This window comes from Ornithorhynchus anatinus, chromosome 3 (assembly GCF_004115215.2).
Source record: "Ornithorhynchus anatinus isolate Pmale09 chromosome 3, mOrnAna1.pri.v4, whole genome shotgun sequence".
Lineage (NCBI taxonomy): Eukaryota > Metazoa > Chordata > Mammalia > Monotremata > Ornithorhynchidae > Ornithorhynchus > Ornithorhynchus anatinus.
In genome coordinates this window covers 74979027-74997904 of record NC_041730.1, presented here as the reverse complement: position 1 = coordinate 74997904, position 18878 = coordinate 74979027, and the positions used below count along the sequence as shown (strand labels likewise).

At 46.1% G+C, this 18878-nt stretch overlaps 1 protein-coding gene and 1 long non-coding RNA gene across 2 annotated transcripts in view; both read left to right on the top strand.

Annotated features, from left to right (window-relative positions):
• Positions 1-7834, top strand: part of MTMR12 (myotubularin related protein 12) — a 74301-nt gene extending 66467 nt beyond the window's left edge. The window contains 2 exon segments of the mRNA XM_029060357.1: positions 4783-5227; positions 5230-7834. Of these exon segments, the coding sequence (XP_028916190.1) occupies positions 4783-5227; positions 5230-5360 (576 nt within the window). The 3' untranslated portion in view covers positions 5361-7834.
• A 3513-nt stretch (positions 7835-11347) lies between these two features.
• LOC120638253 lies at positions 11348-15693 on the top strand. The gene is made up of 2 exons (XR_005659819.1): positions 11348-11502; positions 15243-15693. It is a non-coding gene; the product is annotated as an uncharacterized LOC120638253 (long non-coding RNA).
• Positions 15694-18878: the final 3185 nt, after the last annotated feature.

Genomic DNA, 18878 nt, shown 5'->3' with positions numbered 1-18878 from the left:
TTTCAGATCCTTCTTAGCCCTGCCGTGAGCCACATCCTGACCCCTGGCTCATTTCTGAGGGGGTAGAGCTCAGCAGCGCATTGCAACCGGCGTGCAGTCGGCTGTTCCTGGGAGCTGCTAATCCTTAAAGACAAATGGATGCCTGTGGTGGAACTACAGGAGCTCTACAACTGGCAGGAGCTGCCGTCTGCTGGTTGGGGAGATCTGAGAGGGAGAGACGCGGCAGCCAGCCCAAACCCAGCCTCCTGACTTGATCCTAAACTCTTGGGTGGGCCAGAAATCTAGTTTGATCCAGGCATCCCTCTTTACGCAATGTAAAACCCCGGGAACCATAGTAAGTGAAATGGCTGAGTGCACACAGCATGAGCCTGGGAGTCAGAGGACTTGGGTTCTAATCCCGGTCAAACATATTTATCAGTCAATTAATCATATCACTACCTGTCGGTGGTGTGACTCTAGGCAAGTCACAACTTCTCTGTGCTTCAACTACTTCATCTATAAAACAGGGATTAAGACTGTGAGCCCCATGTGGGACATGGACTGTCCAACCTGATTAACTTGTATCTATCCCAACACTTAGTACATTGTCTGGCGCATAGTAAGCCCAAAAAGGTGAAAAAACCCAAACTGTACAGGCTTCCTGGACCCTCTGGGCTGAGATCAGGTTGAGCTGGATCGGTCAGTCTCTTGGAGCAGCCCCTGGGACTGGAAGGGTGGGCAGTTTTATCTCACCACTTACCTGGTTTGGCAAATATGTTGGACTGGTGCCGCAGATTAGAGTGGGTAGAGAAGTTTTTCAGCTGTGGGAATGAGTGTGTTTCCGGCAGAGCTCCGAAACATTGAACGTACCACATACAGGCTGTCCTCCACACACCCCTCCGTTCCCACCCCATGGCAGCTTGGGGATTTGCGATGTATTATTGTAATCCCCCAAGCACTTAGTGCGGTGCTTTGCACACGGTAAGGGCTCAAATAAATTCAATTGAATGAATGAATGTACGTAGATGGCGGGTTGATATCCGAGGCTGCCCAGAACCACTTAGGGTCAAGGTTTTGCTCAACCCTGGTCTTTACTAGAACACCTCTCACCCATGTCCTGCCTCTGGCTTGGAACGCCCTCCCTCCTCATATTTGACAGACAATTACTTTCTCTCCCCCCGCCCCCGTTCCAAGGTTCCAAGCCTTATTAAAGGCCCATCTCCTCCAAGAGGCCGGCTCTGACTAAGCCCTCTTTTCCTTTTCTTCAACTCCCTTCTGCGTTGCCCTGACTTGCTCCCTTTATTCATCCCCCCTCCCAGCCCCACAGCACTTATGTATATATCTGTAATTTAATGTTAATGTCTGTCTCCCGCTCTAGACTGTAAACTCATTGTGGGCAGGGAATGTGTCTGTTATATTTTTATAGTGTATTCTCCTAAGTGCTTAGTACAGAGCTCTGCACACCGTAAGTACTCAGTAAATACGATTGACTAGAAAAGACACCTTGTGGTGTTAATGCTTTGTCTGAATCTGGTTTCCTCACAGTGAAAAGTGCCCTCTGGTGCCTAAAATTGACAACTCCTGTCCCTGCTCTTCTCTAGTCTGGAGCACTTAAATTCACCCAATCCTGTAGGGTAAGAGTGGGACAGATCTGGCTAGGGGTTTTGTCCAGTGTCCCAGCTTCCCACGATGTCCAACAAAAGTGAAAAATCCATGTAGCGTTATCATGGAAATTGTAGTGCATTTATACATGCTGTAAAGCCACAAAGGGTTGGTTGAACAATGGATGCCGTGACCATTTGTTTGTAAAATATCACCGAGTCATAGCTAACAGCAACACATTGCGGTCATTCGTTCATTCAGTCGTATTTATCGAGCGCTTACTGTGTGCAAGCCACTGTACTAAGCACTTGGTAGAGTACAATATGACAAAAAGACACATTCCCTGCCCACAGTGAGCTTACAGTATAGCGGGGGAGAACACATTAATATAAATAAATAAATTAGAGATTCTCCAGTTCAAAGAATTCCCGCCATTGGTCTGTTGCCTGCTCAGTTCTGAGGAGCCAGTTGAACACTGTCTGAAACACAAGAAAGCAGACTGAGACTGCAGGGAGTTGAAGGGCTGTTGCAAGTGCTGAGTGGTTCACAGTTCTTTACCTGTTGGTAAAGAACTCTCAGTCCTCCCGGCCTGAAGTTGGGGTGGTGCCTGCCCAATCCCTACCGAGCGATTGGAGGATTTGGTCCAATACAGGAAGAAGCCTGATCCACAGAGCACATTACTTTCACTTGTGTGACATCTGCCTTATCCACAAGGCATCTGGCAGTCCATCCGTGTACGTTGCTGGATGAATCTGAATTCAACTCTGTTTTTGGGAGGACAGTTGCTGTTTGGTAGGGCTCCAAACTGGCAGCAGTGCCAGAGAGCAAAATCTCCGTGGAGACGGTGAGGCCAAGATTCACGACTTCATTAAAGCCCGTCTGTAGTTCCAGCATCTAAATGAACAAGTCTCGTCATTTAGAAGGGACCGGCATTCATTTACCACCGCCCAACTGCTCTAGGGCTCTTGGTGAAGCTGCAGGGTTTCGTGCCAGTGTGGAGAAGCCGTGCCACCCCAATCTGGGGAATTACTGCGGCCCTGGGAGAAGTCGCTCCCGGCAGACTCCCCTGCTCCTTGCGGCTGAGCCGGGAGCGGCAGCGGAGCAGTGTGGATAGAGCCTCTGGCCCAAGATGTCTGCTTGCTCTGAGCTCTGGAGATGCTTCCACTTGGCATGGAAACGCAGTGGTCCTGGATGCTGCTGCTGCTCTGACTCCTGCACTGGCCATAAGGTCCTCCAGCCTAGCCCTTGCAAGATCCCCTTGCTTCCAGTCACCCAACCATCCCTCCTATCTCAGCCCCTGCCTGCTGCTGATTCATTCATTGTCATATTTATTGAGCACTTACTGTGTGCACAGCACCATACTAAAGTTACTTGGAAAGAACAATTCGGTAACATATAGACAATACCTACCCAACAACAGGCTCACAGTCTAGAAGGGGGGAGACAGACAACAAAACAAGTCGACAGGCACAATATAAATGGAATTATAGATATATACACATCATATGTACATATATGCACAAGTACTGTGGGGCCAGGGGGGGGTAGAGCAGAGGGAGGGAGTCGGGGCGATGGGGAGGAGGAGCAGAGGAAAAAGTCTGGGAAGTCCACTTGTAGGAGGTGAGCATTCAGTAGAGATTTGAAGGGACGAAGTATGCTAGTTTGGCAGATGTGAGGAGGGAGGGCATTCCAGGCCAGAGGTAGGATGTGGGCCAGGGTCGATGGCGAGACAGCTGAGAACGAGACCCAGTGAGGAGGTTAGTGGCGGCAGAGGAGCGGAATGTGCGGGCTGGGCTGCAGAAGGAGAGAAGGGAGGTGAGGTAGGAGAGGACAAGGGAATGGAGAGCTTTGAAGCCAACAGTGAGGAGTTTTTGCTTCATATGAAGGTTGATAGGCAACCACTGGAGGTTTTTCAGGAGGGGTGTGATATGTACAGGAGGGGTGTGATATGCCCAGAGCGTTTCTATAGAAAGATAATCCAGGCAGCGGAGTGAAGTACAGACTGAAGTGGGGAGAGACAGGAGATTGGGAGAACAGAAAGATCTGCACCTCCTCTCCTTGGCTCTGTGCTCTGTTGACTCTGTGCCAATCTGTGCAGTCCCGAGATCCCCCCGCACACCGTGAGTTCCTCATGGATACCTGGGCTACCCACCCGCCTTCCCAAAAATGGGGAGAGCTGAGCCCAGCCCTGGACAGAGGGAGGCAGGCAGGTTCACAGAGGCGTGGGTGCTCGTGGAAGGCGGAGGGTGCTTTTCAGCCAGTACCGACAGAGAAAACTGTTCTGGGTCCCCACGTATCAGCCTATTTTTTGTGGCCTCCAGGCCACATAGCAAGCAGCACTGCCTCTCTGTAACCCACCACTTCCCACCAGCCCAGGCTTGCCTGCGCTTAAGAAAAAAGTCAAAACCTTTTTAGTAGGATCCTTTATTTTTGGCGGTAGCCCTTCAGGATTGTTAGGGGAAGGATGGGGAAGCAGAGGATCTTCGTAAAAAATTAAACAAGGCTTTCCCTCATATGGTAAAGATGGGGTGGGCAGTGGGGACTCTGCATGTGTGGTGGCTATCTAGATGGCCGGGGCTGGGGGGGAAGAAGGCGGGGTATCTGCTATGAGCCCCCATCTTGAAAGCTCCAAGGAGTAGCCATGACAGGAGGGTCAGAGGATACTCTGCTACCCCTTCTGCATGTCACCCTCAGAGACTGCTTATCTCACTATTCAGAGAGATAGTCTAAATGTGTCTCCAGTTAGGGACCGCCAAGCAGTGAAACCAATTATTGGTTAGGTACAACTCCTCTTATCAGGCAGTTTTGGGCACAAATAAGGTGATAACTACTGTTTTCATCAGAGGAAGAAGCATTTGGCCATATTTTATCCATGTGAAGGGTTTTCCTCCAGGATTCTTGGGCTGTGATTTGGAGCTGACCACAAGCGAAAACATCTCATTCTGCCCTATGTGGGGCTGGGGGTATGGAGAGGGTAGAGAAAATGGAGGTAATGCAGGAGGAGGATGACGATGGCACCGAGGGCCATCCGAAGTTCCTGAGAATTGAAAAGAACAATAGAGATGCGGAGGAATGGGGATTTAAAAGAAACATACACTACGCTTCAACTTCTAAGCAAACACATTTCATGGGAGATATTAGGTAATACAAATTCAACTGTGCTCCCTCTGTTAACCAAAGATATGTATATTTGTTTTTCAGCATCAGCGACAGCTTTCTTTTCCACTCACCCAAACCAAATCCTCTCCCAAAAAAGGATTTTTCAGGGAAGAAACAGATCACTTTATTAAAAACATCTTGGGCAAGAGAATTAGCAAATTAATTAATTCCTCCGACGAAGTTCCAAATAACTTCCGAGAGTTCTATGACAGCTGGCACAGCAAGCCCATCGACTACCATGGACTCCTGCTGCCTCATCTAGAAGGACCAGAAATTAAAGTTTGGGCCCAGCGATACTTGCGCTGGATTCCGGAGGCCCAGATTTTGGGAGGTGGTATGGTTGCCACAGTAGCTAAAGTCTTGGAAATGATGGAAGAAGTTCAGAGCCTGCAGAAGAAAATAGATGAGAAGCACAACAGTCAAAAAGCCTCTCAAACTGACGTCGTTTCACTGCTGAAGAAGTCAACCCGCTTGTCTTCTTTGTTCCCCTTGCTTTACTCCAGAGACATTCCCTGAAGCCTGTATTGCCCACCGGTTCTCGGAAAGTTTTGGGAGATGAGGGAGACGAGGAAGATTTAGCCAAGAGAGAAGATGAGTTTGTTGATCTAGGTGATGTGTAATTGAAAGCTTTCAACTTCCGGAAACTGTACAGAAGGAGAGTCTGGGTGAAGATGCAGGGAGCATCAACAAGTTGGAATTCTGAACTAAATGGATCTTCTCTAGTTTCCATCTGTTGGGGGTGAGTTTAGTTCCAGGGATCCCTAGCTAGTACCCCTTCCATTTTAAAACCGGGGACACCAGGCTGACCCGGCTCTCATTTTAACCTAGTTGGGGAAAGTCTATGCAATGGAACCTGAGTCATTTGCGAGAGCTTACAACTTGAGTAGAAATAGGATCACACCTTTTCTGTTGCATATGGCAGTGTTATTAAAACCTCCAGGGGAAGATCACTGATGATTGGACTACAAACTAAGCAGTGAGCAAGATATTCTTACTCTTGATGCCGTCCCCTTCCAAAAAAAAAAAAAAACCCTTCTGGGCCAAATGAATTACCGAGTCATTAAAAATTATCAGTTTTGTGTAGTCGCCCTCAGTTAGGAACAAGACACATCGCGAGGGAGGGAGGTGGGAGCAGTGGGTTAAAAAAGCTAGATTAGGGGTAGAGAGGAAGATCAAAATGCTTATGGAAATGTATGCCGAGTCCTCAACACGTGATGTATCCACGCCCTCCCTGTCTTCCATCCGTGCAGACACACACCACCAGCTGCAGTGTTCTGATTCCTCATTCCTTCTTTACGTTCCCCCCGGGGAGCTGATGGCTGACCACAGTCACTCTGAGATTCACATTGGAGGGGCTGGGGGCCCCAGGCAAAGCCCTCCACTCTTGCCGCGCTTGACTCCATTCCCATTTAGGACTATTCTCTCACACACACACTTTGCTGCCTTGGTACTCTCAGTCCCCAGTGGCTTGCTGCTAATTCAACTCGTTGGACTGGGAAACTGGAGTTTGCCCTGAAAACCTCCATTAGTTGAAGTTTAATTTTCCTCTCTATGCCCTAGGTTTGAAGCAATAGCTGAACATTTCCAGTAGAGTGGCACTGATATTGTAGACCTCCTCCACTACTAGAGCATTAAGACGCGTCACCCTCAGTGGCGACCCTGGAATTGTCTACTAGTGTTGTCTTTTTTACGGACAGTAGGATGTGGCCATCGGCAAATATGGTTTTTCACTCTGGAAAAACCTCAGAACATTAGAATCAAATGTTTGAATGTCATACAGTACCTCAGTGATTTTTAAAAAAGCCATAGAATTAATGTATTATGACTGACAACTTCCCCGTTCCCCCCACAGCCCTGCTATGTAAAGTCTATATTTTTAAAATGTAGAAGAGTACACTTTGTAAGGACCAGTATTTCCTCCTGCAAAAACTCTCACAAGAAGAGATGGAGCTTTGACTTTAGGAGGAGGTTTCAGATTGAATATTTTATTTTTCTCTGTGTGTGTTAGCCAGTGCGGACCCTGCCGAAATGCTCGATGTTAATAAAAACTTATAGTCGAATTGCTTAAGGACAGCCATCAGGAATGTTTAAACCGTTGCTGAGAGGACTTTCTAAATTTGCACTGAATCATCTTCTAAACATTTAGTAAGCTGTTTGCTAGTCTCCCAGCTCAGTTTTACTTCTAAGTCTGTTGGAGAGACCTAGTGTTGAGAGGTTGATGAGATTCACGCCAGCCGGGTGCCAAATTAAAGGTCAAGTCTTGTTTTGCCTTATGCATCTTAATGGTGGAGACAGCGTTATGCTTGCAGTAGCTATTTTTAAATCTACCACTTCTTCAGCTATCTTCACAGACCCATTAAGAGCCTTCTTAAGCTAGCACTAATCTTCACACATTCTTTTCCTCGAATACACTATGGAGCTAACTAAGCTTTGTTACCATGTTATAGGGTGAATATACAATAGCCTATATCGCATTTGGACTTCAATAAACCTGAATTTCATAAATGCTTGGATTGCTGCTTTATGCTCCAGAAATCATTCCATTTAAAGTCAGAAAGTTGTTGCCATTGTATTGGAAATAGTTTTATGTGCAGAGGGATGTTTTCTACTTTTTTATTGCAGTCCAGAAGAAAAAGGAGTAAACTATTGTTACACGTTAAACCATGACAATTATGTTATTTATATTTGCAATCAGATTTCTATAACTTGTATTTGTGTACAAAATTTTAAAATGGGTTTATATATTAAAAGAAATTTCTATACAGAATTGGAACGTGGGAGAACGCTTACCTTTAGCAGTTAGTGAGGCCATTAAACTTTGTTATGCTGCACTGGCAAGATTGAAAATATGCCTTGGTTTAAAGTATATAGTACCCTGGATTTCTGTTCATACCTCTAAGGTTTTACACTGAATACCAACTAGCTTTAATTGAATTCTAAACTTGCCTGTGTTCATATTTTTTTAAAGGAATAAGCTGTTGGGGAGTAATCTGTATAAAATTCTGCTTTTTCTTACTGTATGTACAACTGGAGTTTACTTGTATCACATTGCACTATACTTGAGTGCAGGAATTAAAGCACAGTTAAAGGTGAACATGTGTGGTGTGATGTTAAGAACATGTAACAGTTTTACACTGGTCTGTTAAAAACTAGATTTTAAATTTTTTAAAAAAAGCTGAGAAACAGTGCAGGAAGATCTCAATAAGCACTGTCTGTTTCACAAAAGCTCATTCCTTTCTTGGTGGATTCCACATGGAGCCACCCCATTTCAAGACATCCTGCTTTGCTGCAGAACCCAATAGGATGACTTCAGGGAACCCTGAAATGAATGAGGACCAGTTTTTCTCTCAACCAACTGAACAGGCCTCACAATAACAATAATAATAATAATAGTATCAAGTGCTTACTATGCGCCAGGCACTGTACTAAGCACTGGGGTGGACACAAGCATTGGGTTGGACCAGTCCTTGTCCCACGTGGGGCTCCAAAAAGAGAGAGGACACACATAGACACCTTTTCCTCAACTGTAGAATGAACATAATCATAAGTCCCTCCATGGGGGCCATGGGGATGATTGCCCGGGGGATTGGCACTGGAGCGGTGAAGATAATGGCTTCTCCCCCCTTAGCTTTTAGGAAAGATGGGCAGCTGAAGTCAGACTAATAATAATAATAATGATGTTGGTATTTGTTAAGCGCTTACTATGCGTAGAGCACTGTTCTAAGCACTGGGGGAGATACAGGGTAATCAGGTTGTCCCACTTGAGACTCACAGTCTTCATCCCCATGGTATAGATGAGGTAACTGAGCAACAGAGAACTTAACTGACTTGCCCACAGTCACCGCCTGGTCCTACTTGGGATCAGAATAGGACAGGTGGCAGGGGCCATGATGGTGATGCCACCTGCCCCATCCCGCAAGAGAGGGAAGAAGGGGACGCCACCACTGTTGATGATTTCGGGGTCCTCACCAGGCACCGGGACTAGTTATACATGGACCTTGAGGCCCCTCCTGTAGCCAGTTTTGAGACATGTACATCTACCTCATCCTGCCCACTGCACCCAGGCAGCCTGGGGGACCCACCAGGGATGAGATGATTACTGTATCAGCCTTGATTATTCTATCAGCCACCTTGGCTGACCTCCCATGCCTCCTTTGTCTCCCCTCTGTAGTCCATACTTCACTCTGCTGCCCGGATCGTTCTTCTACAAAAACGTTCAGACTATGTTTCCCCACTCCTTAAGAAACTCCAGTGGTTGCCTGTCCACTTCCTCATCAAACCCAAACTCCTCACCGGTGGCTTTAAAGCACTCAGTCACCTTGTCCTCCTTCCTACCCACCTGGCTACAATCCAGCCTGCCCCACTACTTTACTCCTCTAATGCTAACCTTCCTCTATTGTACCGCTATCTCTTCATCTCGCCAACTCAACGGCTTTGCCCTTTGATTCCTGTCTCTGGCCTGGAATGCTCCTCTATCCTCTTATATCTGACAGACAATCACTCTTCCGGCCGTTCATAGCCTTATTGAAGCAGACAGTCTCCAATATCCCTCCCATACTTAAAGTTGCCTCGCTTTCCTCTTCTTCCCACTCCCTTCTGTTGTTGCCCTGACTTGCTCCCTTTATTTATTCCCCCTCCCCCACTACCCCCACGATCATCTTAGTACAGATCTATAATGCTATTTATGTTAATTGCTAGTCTCCTTTAGAGTGTAAACTTGTTGTGGGCAGGGAATGTGTCTGTTTATTTTATTAGTGGACACTCCCAAGCGCTTAGTACAGTGCTCTGCATACAATAAGTGAATGAATGAGGGGGAGAGCCCAAGCACCATGGCTTTCGAGCCTGAAGCCACTGGGGGCCAGTGCCAGCTCTTGGATGCTGGCTCCTGTCCCACCCCAGTGCTCCCCTGCCTGGATGGCTCAGATGGGGAGTGGCAGGCCAGCAACTGACTCTTCCTCATAGCGTTTTGAGGAGTGGGCAGAGGGCGTCGTGCCCAACCTCTACACCCACCCTCTCGATGGGTCTTCTCCATGCTCAAAATGGAAACTTCACACCCCTTGGGATAATGAATGCTCGCTTCTTTCTATCTCACGGGGATGTGGTTGGGGAAAAAATACAATCATGAATGTGAAAGCCTTTGGGAAAATAGCGCTCTACCCATCGAAGACTTTATTATTATTGACAGAGGAGCCGGTGAGGCCCTTAGCAGGTAGCTGCAGGTAAAGGAACCAAGCTGCTGAAATAAAGAGCAACGCCTAAACACATTAAATTCCAACGTAACCTTTCATGTGACTTCTTGATAGACTCAGAGGTGAAGAGTCAATTCAGGAAGATTAGATTTAATGGATTACTTGTTCTCTGCCGACTCCTCTTCTGTGCTCTGATTTTAGAGAATTGTGGGTTTTACTTGCAAATGGAGATTAGAAAGCAATGTGATCTTGAGGTTTAAGGAACTAGGAAAGCTGGATGAGAACTTTATCAATGAAGAAGAGAGGAAACAGATGGCAAAATACCAGGAAGCCTTTTCGAGAGGTTTTCTCATCAGTCTTTTTTTATCTACTAGTACTTCCCCCACTTGAAGCTGTCCAGCGATCTCCCTTGTGATAACCTTAACTGGCATCTGCTTACAAAAAAGGCAAAAGATAATAGAGCAGTAGAGAGGGGAGGACTAAGAATGGAAGTTCAGTATTAGGTGACAAGATTTAGGTTGGATGGACCCAGAATTTAAACTTAAGAACCTAAAGGAAAGAGATTAAATTGGCTAAATTGTATGCATGTCTAAGATGATGGAAGGGGGTCCCAAAGAAGGAAGGGCCGAGGAGGAATGAAGAAGGGCAACCCTTGTCCGTAATATAATAATAATAATAATATTGATGATATTTCTCAACGCTGTATGTGCCCAGGCACTGTACTAAGCTTTGGATAGGTACAGGTAATTGGGTTGGACAAAGTCACTGTTCCACATAGGACTCATAGTCTTAATCCCCATTTTCCAGATGAGGTCACTGAGGCACAGAGTAGTAAAATGACTTGCCCAATGTCACACAGCAGACAAGTAGCAGAGCCGGATAGAACCAGGTCTTCTGACTCTCAGGCCCGTGCCTATCCACTAACCGTACTGCTTTCTACAAGCCCTAGACCATGGCATCATCCTGAGGGCCCAGATTATGCAAGCTGTTGGCCCGTGGGTCTGAAGCCATCTTGATGGCCCTGCTCCAGGACCACCACAGGGCTGAAAACTGGAGAATTGGCCCTTCCTGGATCAAGTGTGCATTGAGTGAAACTAGCAGAAGAGACCACGGCAGAGGAAGCCCTGCTGCTCTGCTCACACCCATTTCTCTCCTTGGATGCCATACGCCTCACTTTCCTCTTCTTTGCCCTCTTCCACTTTCCTCCTGACCTCTTCCATCTCTATCCCTTTGCTCGTCTTCTACCTCTGGCCTGGCTTCCTTCTGGCCCTGCCTCTGTCCAGTTTCCAGCCCATCTTAGTCCAACAGTGAGCATGAAGGAAGTACGCAACCCATTCCGCTATCCCAGAACCAAGGTTTCTGCCTTTGATCTTAACCTTTACAGACTGCCTATTTCTCCACTTGAGCAGGTGTCCACATTACTGCAGGCTGCCTGGTCCCTGTGGTCCGGTCCTGGGGTTGAGCAGAGGTTTGCCCGAAGAACAATGGAGAACATTGGAAGAGGAGCAGAGCCACCCCTGACCCATGGAGGGCAGTGACTTCTGAAAGGAAGTCATAGCAAGAGGAGAGGCAGGTAAGAGGGAACCCAGGGCTAAAGGGATGGGTTTGGGGTAGAAAGAACAAAAAGAGGGAAGAGGCTACATGGCAAAGAAATAAAGGATACTGTGGGAAGAAGTGGGAAGAATGTGGCTATAGACAAGGTTTTGAAATACCCAAAGACCTTCAGTCATGGCATGAAGCAGTGTGACCTGGTGAAAAAGGATGGATTGAGTCAGGAGAAATTAATAATGGATGGATTGAGAACTGTGTTCTAATCCCAGGTCTGTCAACTAATTTTTTATGGTATTTGTTAAGCACTTGTTTGTGCCACGCACTGAACTAAGTACTGGGGAAAATACAAGCTAATCAGGTTGGACGTAGTCCCTGTCTCACATAAGGCTCACAGTCTTAACCCCCATTTTACAGATGAGGTAACTGAGACACAGAGAAGTTAAGTGACTTGCACAAGGTCACAGTGCAGACAAATGGCTGAGTTGGGATTAAAACCCATATCCTTCTGAGACCAGGCCTATGGTCTATCAATTTGGCTATGCTGCTTCTCTACTTTCCCTGCCATGTGACCATGGGAGAGTCACTTAAGTTTCTTCAGCTGTAAAATGGGGATGCTACTGTGTTTTCCCTTGCCCTTAGATTGTGAGCCCCATGTGGGACAGGGTCTGTGTCCAGTCTGGTTACCCTGTATCTACCCCAGTGCTCAGTAGTGCCTGCTTGGACTAACTAATACACAAATATAATTTTACATTCTCTCTTTTGCCATTTCCTGCATGCTGGTCAAACACAAGATAACATCAAGCCAAAGGTCATTTGCTTTTTGCTGATACCCAGGTTTCCCCTCCTGCAGTTAGGAATGGCCAGGCATACAGGTAATTTCTGGAATTCCTTCTCCTGCTTACCAGGACCCAGAAAATGACCCTTCTCTTTCAATACTTCCATTCAACAAGTTTCCAGGGTCTAGATAATTGGATCGCTGACATGTTCACAGGTGAGTTTAGACTTAAGCTGATTAATGCATTCAATTAATCAATCAATCATATTTATCGAGTGCCTACTGTGTGCAGGGCACTGTACTAAATGTTTGAGAGAGTATAACAGACACATTGCCTGCCCACAACGAGCTCAAGGTCTAGAGGGGTCAACTTGGAAGGCAAGCAAAAGTTCAATCATTCCTCCCCCAGGATTTCAGCTATTACTCAGGGCTGTCTCTATGAGGGACAGGGGAGAGGCGAGGCCACGTCTGAGCAACTCACTTGGGTGGGACCCCTTTTGGAGCAGGGGACAGTGTGGAAGCTCCATCGTTAAGTCTCCTTTCTTCCCTCCCTACCTCCAGATCATCCATCCCTGGACAGTTTGTACCTGACTGCTTCAATTTTCCCTTCTGAATCACCTTTGCACTTGGATCTCTAACCTCTAAGAACTTTGATACCCCACTCCACCCCCACAGTCCTTAGATGCATATCCTTATTGTCTACTGCTTCCTCTACCTGTAATTTATTGTAATCAATCAATCAGTGGTACTTACTGAGCGTTTATTATATGCAGAGCACTGCCCTATGTATTGGGAGAGTTCAGTACAACAGAGTAGACACACATTCCCTGCCCACAAGGAGGGAGAAAGTTTAAAGAGTTGAAAGGTTAAATCTTCTCCCTTATTTTCCTCCTCCAACTTTGACTAACACTCTATTGGCACCCCCTTGCCCTCCTGGCTGGACTCCAACACCCTGGGCCCCAGACCCTTGGGGGCCCCATCCTCCCAGGGAGAGCTCAGAAACCATGGGGTGTCAGAGGCCCAGGCAATATGGCCATTCCCACGCACCCTTCCATATCCCACCAGCAGCTGTTCTGCAAAAATTCACTTGCTGGGAATTGCAGTAACCCCTCAAGTGTGGCACCTGAGGCGGTTACACAAATTAAGACTGTGGCAAAGACAACCCTGCACCTACTTTCCACCAGCTTAACTCAGTTCCCCAAGAGGCCGCGTGGCCTAGCAGAAGGAGTACGGGCCTGAGAGTCACAGGACCTGGGTTCATTCCTGGTCTGGCACCTCACTGCTGTGTGATCTTGGGCAGGTCACTTAGTTTTCTGTGTCTCAGTTCTTCATCTGTCAATGGACATTCAATACCTGTTCCTCCTCCTTCTTAGACTATGAGCCATGGGGTTCCTGATTGTTTTGAATCTGCATCAGTGCTTGACGCAGCATTAACAAATACCGAACAATTATTCGTAGTTTGATGGGAAGTATTTTGAAATGTGTGAGCTCACTGTGGGCAGGGAATGTGCTGCATATTATATTGTACTCTCCAATGCTTAGTGCTCAATAAATACTATTAAAATTGAAGAGAAGTAGGGAAAACAGGAAGTGAAGCAAGGGGGGAGACTAGCTTTCATTATGTCCTAGTCATGGATGAAACTAGAGAGAATGGAGAGTCCTGGTAGGGGTGTCCTCGTGGAAACGATGTGGGTGTGTCCATCTCAGTGTTCTCTCGTTTCCTCTTCTTCTCTTTTCTCTTATCCAGCAACATCTCCTGTGCCCTTCCTATTTGTATTTGTTTATTACATGTAAAATAATCCGTGGATGCTGACTTAAATTTTGAGCGTGAATCATTTGTATTTATTGAACACTTAATGTGTGCAGGGCACTCTACTAAGCGCTTGGGAGAGTAAGACACAACAATATAACAGACACATTCTCCACCCACAGTGCACTTACAATATAGAGGGGGAGACACAGTCTGGGGGGGGGGGTGGACATGAAGAGGTGCTTTCAGAGCAGTGGGTGGGCCTAGGGTAGTGATGAAGGAATTATCAGCACCCCAGTCTTCCTGAGGTAAGAATAACATTTAATCTCCAGACAGCTTCTCTCTGTCCATCCTTAGGATAATTTTAGAACATCAGCACCCAGCTGCGCCACAGGTTCTACAATAAGCATTAGAAGGAGAGGGAGGCCATCAGACACCGCCACAGGGAAGAACTGCTGCTTCTTAACCGGGCTTCCCTCCTGAGTTGTCAATGTATTGTTCTGCCATTCAGCTTCATCCCATCACTATCGTTTTATAGAGTAATAGTTCAAATATCTTATATTTTAATGCACTAAATCACCCAAAATGATTTGCTTTACTTACAAACTCCTGCTGGATATGTCAAAAATAAATATCCACTGGTCTTTGTGCATAGTTCTGATCAGTTGACTGTGAAACACATCTTTGCTAGTACCAGATGGAAAGCACTGTTTACTTTCTTTTTTCCTCTTTACATATGTGAGATTGGCTTTTTTCTGTATACATAAAAAATGGGCATTAATGTTGTCTCGGATTTTTATACCACCTTTCTTTTAAGGTGCTAAGAGTATTTTCACTTGTGTTACTCAGCACTAGTACATCCCAAGGGAGCAGATATCCCCATTTTGCCAATGGATAATTGGAAGATCAGAGAGGCAAAGTGATTTGCCTAAGGCCACCCAGCAGAAATCTAGTAGACCCTGGACTGTATCTGAGGACTCCCACTTCCGTTAGACAGCATGGCCTCTCTGGCTACTGAGAGTATGCTGGATTAGAATGATGTTTCTCTGCTGTACCTTTGGTCGTCTTCAGTAATGTTTGAATTTTAGAGAGAGGTACAGTCTTTACGCCACCTGTATACAAAGACCCCATGCTTCGGCATGGAGCACAGATAGAATTCAATTCTAATGCTTGTGTGTTTTCTGACATAATGCATGCCCGCCATTCATACTTATTTACTTGTTTGTTTGCTCCTTAGATTATAAAATGCCTCTGTAATTCAGAAGTCCTTCAGCAAGCAGAGGAAAGCATCCTTCAGAGTTCTACAGACTACTGAGTTTCAGACTCTTTTTGGATCGGATGATAGCAGCTTTACTGAGCCAATCTTTTTCTGAAGGAAAGTGAAGGGCAAGCTCTCAAACTGTAACTCTGCAGCACTTTCAGGCTTCCAGATGATAATCACTGCCGTCAGGATTTGGATAAAGTCTCAAACCCTTGTGGGGCATCATTGATTCATCCATTCAGTCAGTCATTCAGTACAATTTACTGAGTGTCTACTGAGTGTGTAGCACTCTATTAAGTGCTTGGGAGAGTGCAAGAAAAGAAGACCCACTTCAACAATCGGGGTTTCCTGGAAAAGCAGCCATGTGGTTTGAATCCATCTATAGTATTTATCTCTTAAAGGGCAGATTAAATGCATCTAAAAACAATTTTCTACTCTGAGTATTTTCCATGGAAAATGTTTCCAACCAACAGTGCTCTTCACCTTGAAGAGGTCTCGAGGATTTTACAAATATCAAGTGAAACACAAGTCTCATCCAGCTTGATTGTTCCTCCCTCAACAGTATCGAAATTAATTCAGCCTCCAAAAGGAGAATGTACCATCATCCTCCCTGTCTCACAAGTCCATAACCTTGGATCTCTCTCCTACAATCCACATATTCAATCTGTCACCAAACCCTGTCGATTCTAACTTCACAACATCACTAAAATTCTCCCTTTCTTCTCCATCCGATTACTACTCAATGATCCAAGCCCTTATCCTATCCCACCAAAATTATTGCATCAGCCTCCTTGCTGGCCTCCTTGCCTCCCCTCCTTGCTGACCTCCCAGCCTCTTATCTCTCCCCACTTCAGTCCATACTTCACTCTGCTGCCCAGCTTATTTTTCTACAAAAACGTTCAGTCCAATTTTCCCCACTCCTCAAAGGACCTCCAGTAGTTGCCCGTCTATGTCCACATCAAACTGAAACTCCTCATCATTGGCTTTAAAGCACTCTGTCACTTTGTCATCACCTAACCTACCTCACTGATTTCCTTACTACAACCCAGCCCACTCACTTCACCGCTCTAACGTCAATCTGCTGTCTAACTCAATCTCATTTATCTAGCTCTCCCCTTGTCCATGTCCTGCCTCTGGCCTGGGACTCCCTCCCCTTTCATATCTGACAGACCCTCACTCTCTCCGACTCCGAAGTCTTTACAGAATCACTTTTCCTCCAAGAAGCTTTCCACAGCTAAGCTCTCATTTTCCTTACTCCGTCACCCTTATGCACCACCTTTGTACTTAATTTCTACCTTTCAGCCTACAGCAATTATGTACATATCTGTAATTTATTTTAATTCCGTCTCCCCCTTTAGACTCTAAGCTCCTTTGGGGCAGCGACCACATCTACCGTATCTACTATATTGTACTGGGCTTAGTACAGTGCTCTGCACTCAGTAAGTAAGCCCTCAATAAATACAGTTGATTGACTAACTGTTTAAACCTTCAAAGGCAGCTTTCACGGGAGGTGGAAAATGCTTGGATTAATTGAACCTGCTGAGGGAATACAGGGAGATAACGGTGAATCAATCAATCAATCATATTTATTGGCTGCTTATGATGTGCACTGTACTAAATACGTGGGAGAGTACAATACAACAGCATGGGTAGATGCATTCCCCGCCCACAATGAGCTCACAATCTAGAGGGGCAGACAGACAGTAATATGAATAAACAAATTATGCATTTTTACATAAATGTTGTCGGACTGAGAAAGGTGTGAATAAAGGGAGTGAATCAGGGCAACACAGAAGGGAGTGGAAAAAGAGGAAATGAGGCCTTAATCAGGGAAGGCCTCTTGGAGGAGATGTCTTCAATAAGGCTCTGAAGGTGGAGAGAGTAATTATCTGTCAGATATGAAGAGGGAGGATGTCCCAGGCCAGAGGCAGGACGTGGACAATAGGTCAGCGGTGAAATAGATGAGAAGAGGTATAGTGAGTAAGTTGGCAATAGAGGAATGAAGTGTGTGGACCGGGCTGTAGTAGGAAATCAGAAAGATAAGGTAGGAGGGGCAAGTGACTGATTGCTTTAAAGCCTATGGCAAGGAGTTTCTGTTTGATGTGGAAGAGAATGGGCAGCCACTGGAGGTTCTTGAGGAGTGGGGAAACATGGACTGAACGTTTTTGCAGAAACATGATCCGGGTAACAGAGTGAAGTACGGACTGGAATGGGGAGGAACAGAATGCAGGGAGGTCAGCAAGGAGATTGGTAGAACAATCAAAGCTGGGTAGGGTAAGTGCTTAGACGAATGTGTTAGCAGCGAATGGATTATCCAAGCTGTAGTGTGGGCTGGGGTACTTTTATATTAGAAGCTAGACAGTCTTTAGTATCTACATAGATTAAGACTTCAATTAGACTTCTTTTTCCAGAGATGAAATCTTCAGTCTATTAACCCTTTTTTAATGGCATTTATTAAGCACCTACTATGTGTCAAGCCCTGTTCTAAGCACTGTGGTAGATAGCAACATGGCCTAGTGGAAAGAGCAGGGGCCTGGGAGTTTGAGGACCTGGGTTCTAATTCCTGCTCTGCCACTTCCTGCTATGTAAATCACTTCACTTCTCTGTGCCTCAGTTACCTCATCTGCAAAATGGGGATTCAATATTTGTTCTCCTTCCTTCTTAGACTCTAAGTCCCCTGTGGTACCTGATTACCCTTTACCTACCCCAGTGCTTGGCATACAGCTGAACAAATACCACTATTTTTATACAAGATAATCAAGTGGGACACAGTCCCTCTTCCACATGGGGTCACAGACTGAATCTCCATTTTACAGATGAGGCAACTGAGGCACAGAAAAGTGCAGTGACTCACCCAAGGCCACAGAGCAGACAAGTGGCAGATCCAGGTTTGGAACTCATGAACTAAGTTCTGTGGAAATGGAGGACATTTGGTTGAAAAGGATTGTTGGCTTTGGGCAGTTGGTGGTGGACAGGAGAGGAAAAGCAGTTGGTTCTGGGCTGCTAGCAGAGCCAACTCTCACTCTGAGTATAGAGTGAAAGGGAAAAGGCAGTGGAAGGTGGCAGTGGGGCAAAGTCAACAGGTGTGGCAACATAAGGTGTATCTGATTACTCACACTGTGGGTGACGGGGGAGCAGTCCATCAATGTCAAGAGGTTTCACATCGACACAATGCACCCAGCCCTGCCACAGCCCACACCTGGGAACCTGAGAGTGCCTGAGCCTATGATGGGGAAGAGTGCCTGCCTGAAGTCAGGAGAAGCAGGATCCAGAGAGTGTGGAGCTCCATCAGGGACCTGATGACCCAGCCATTGTTTGGCGATCCAGCCAGAAGGCAGAGACGTCTGCCTGGGGTGAATCGATCAATCAGTGATACGTATTGAGCAGTTGCTCTGTGCAGAGCATTGTACTAAGTGCTCAAAGACAACAGGAAGACAATAAGAGCTGAATGGAGGGTGCTGGTGTGGTGCTCAAAGGCTATTCAGCTAGCAGGGAGCTTCCCTGGGCTGAGTATTCATTCAGTTCATTCATTCAACATATTTACCGATCACTTACTGTGTGCAGACCGCTGGACTAAGCACTTGGGAGAGTACAGCATAAGAATAAGCAGAC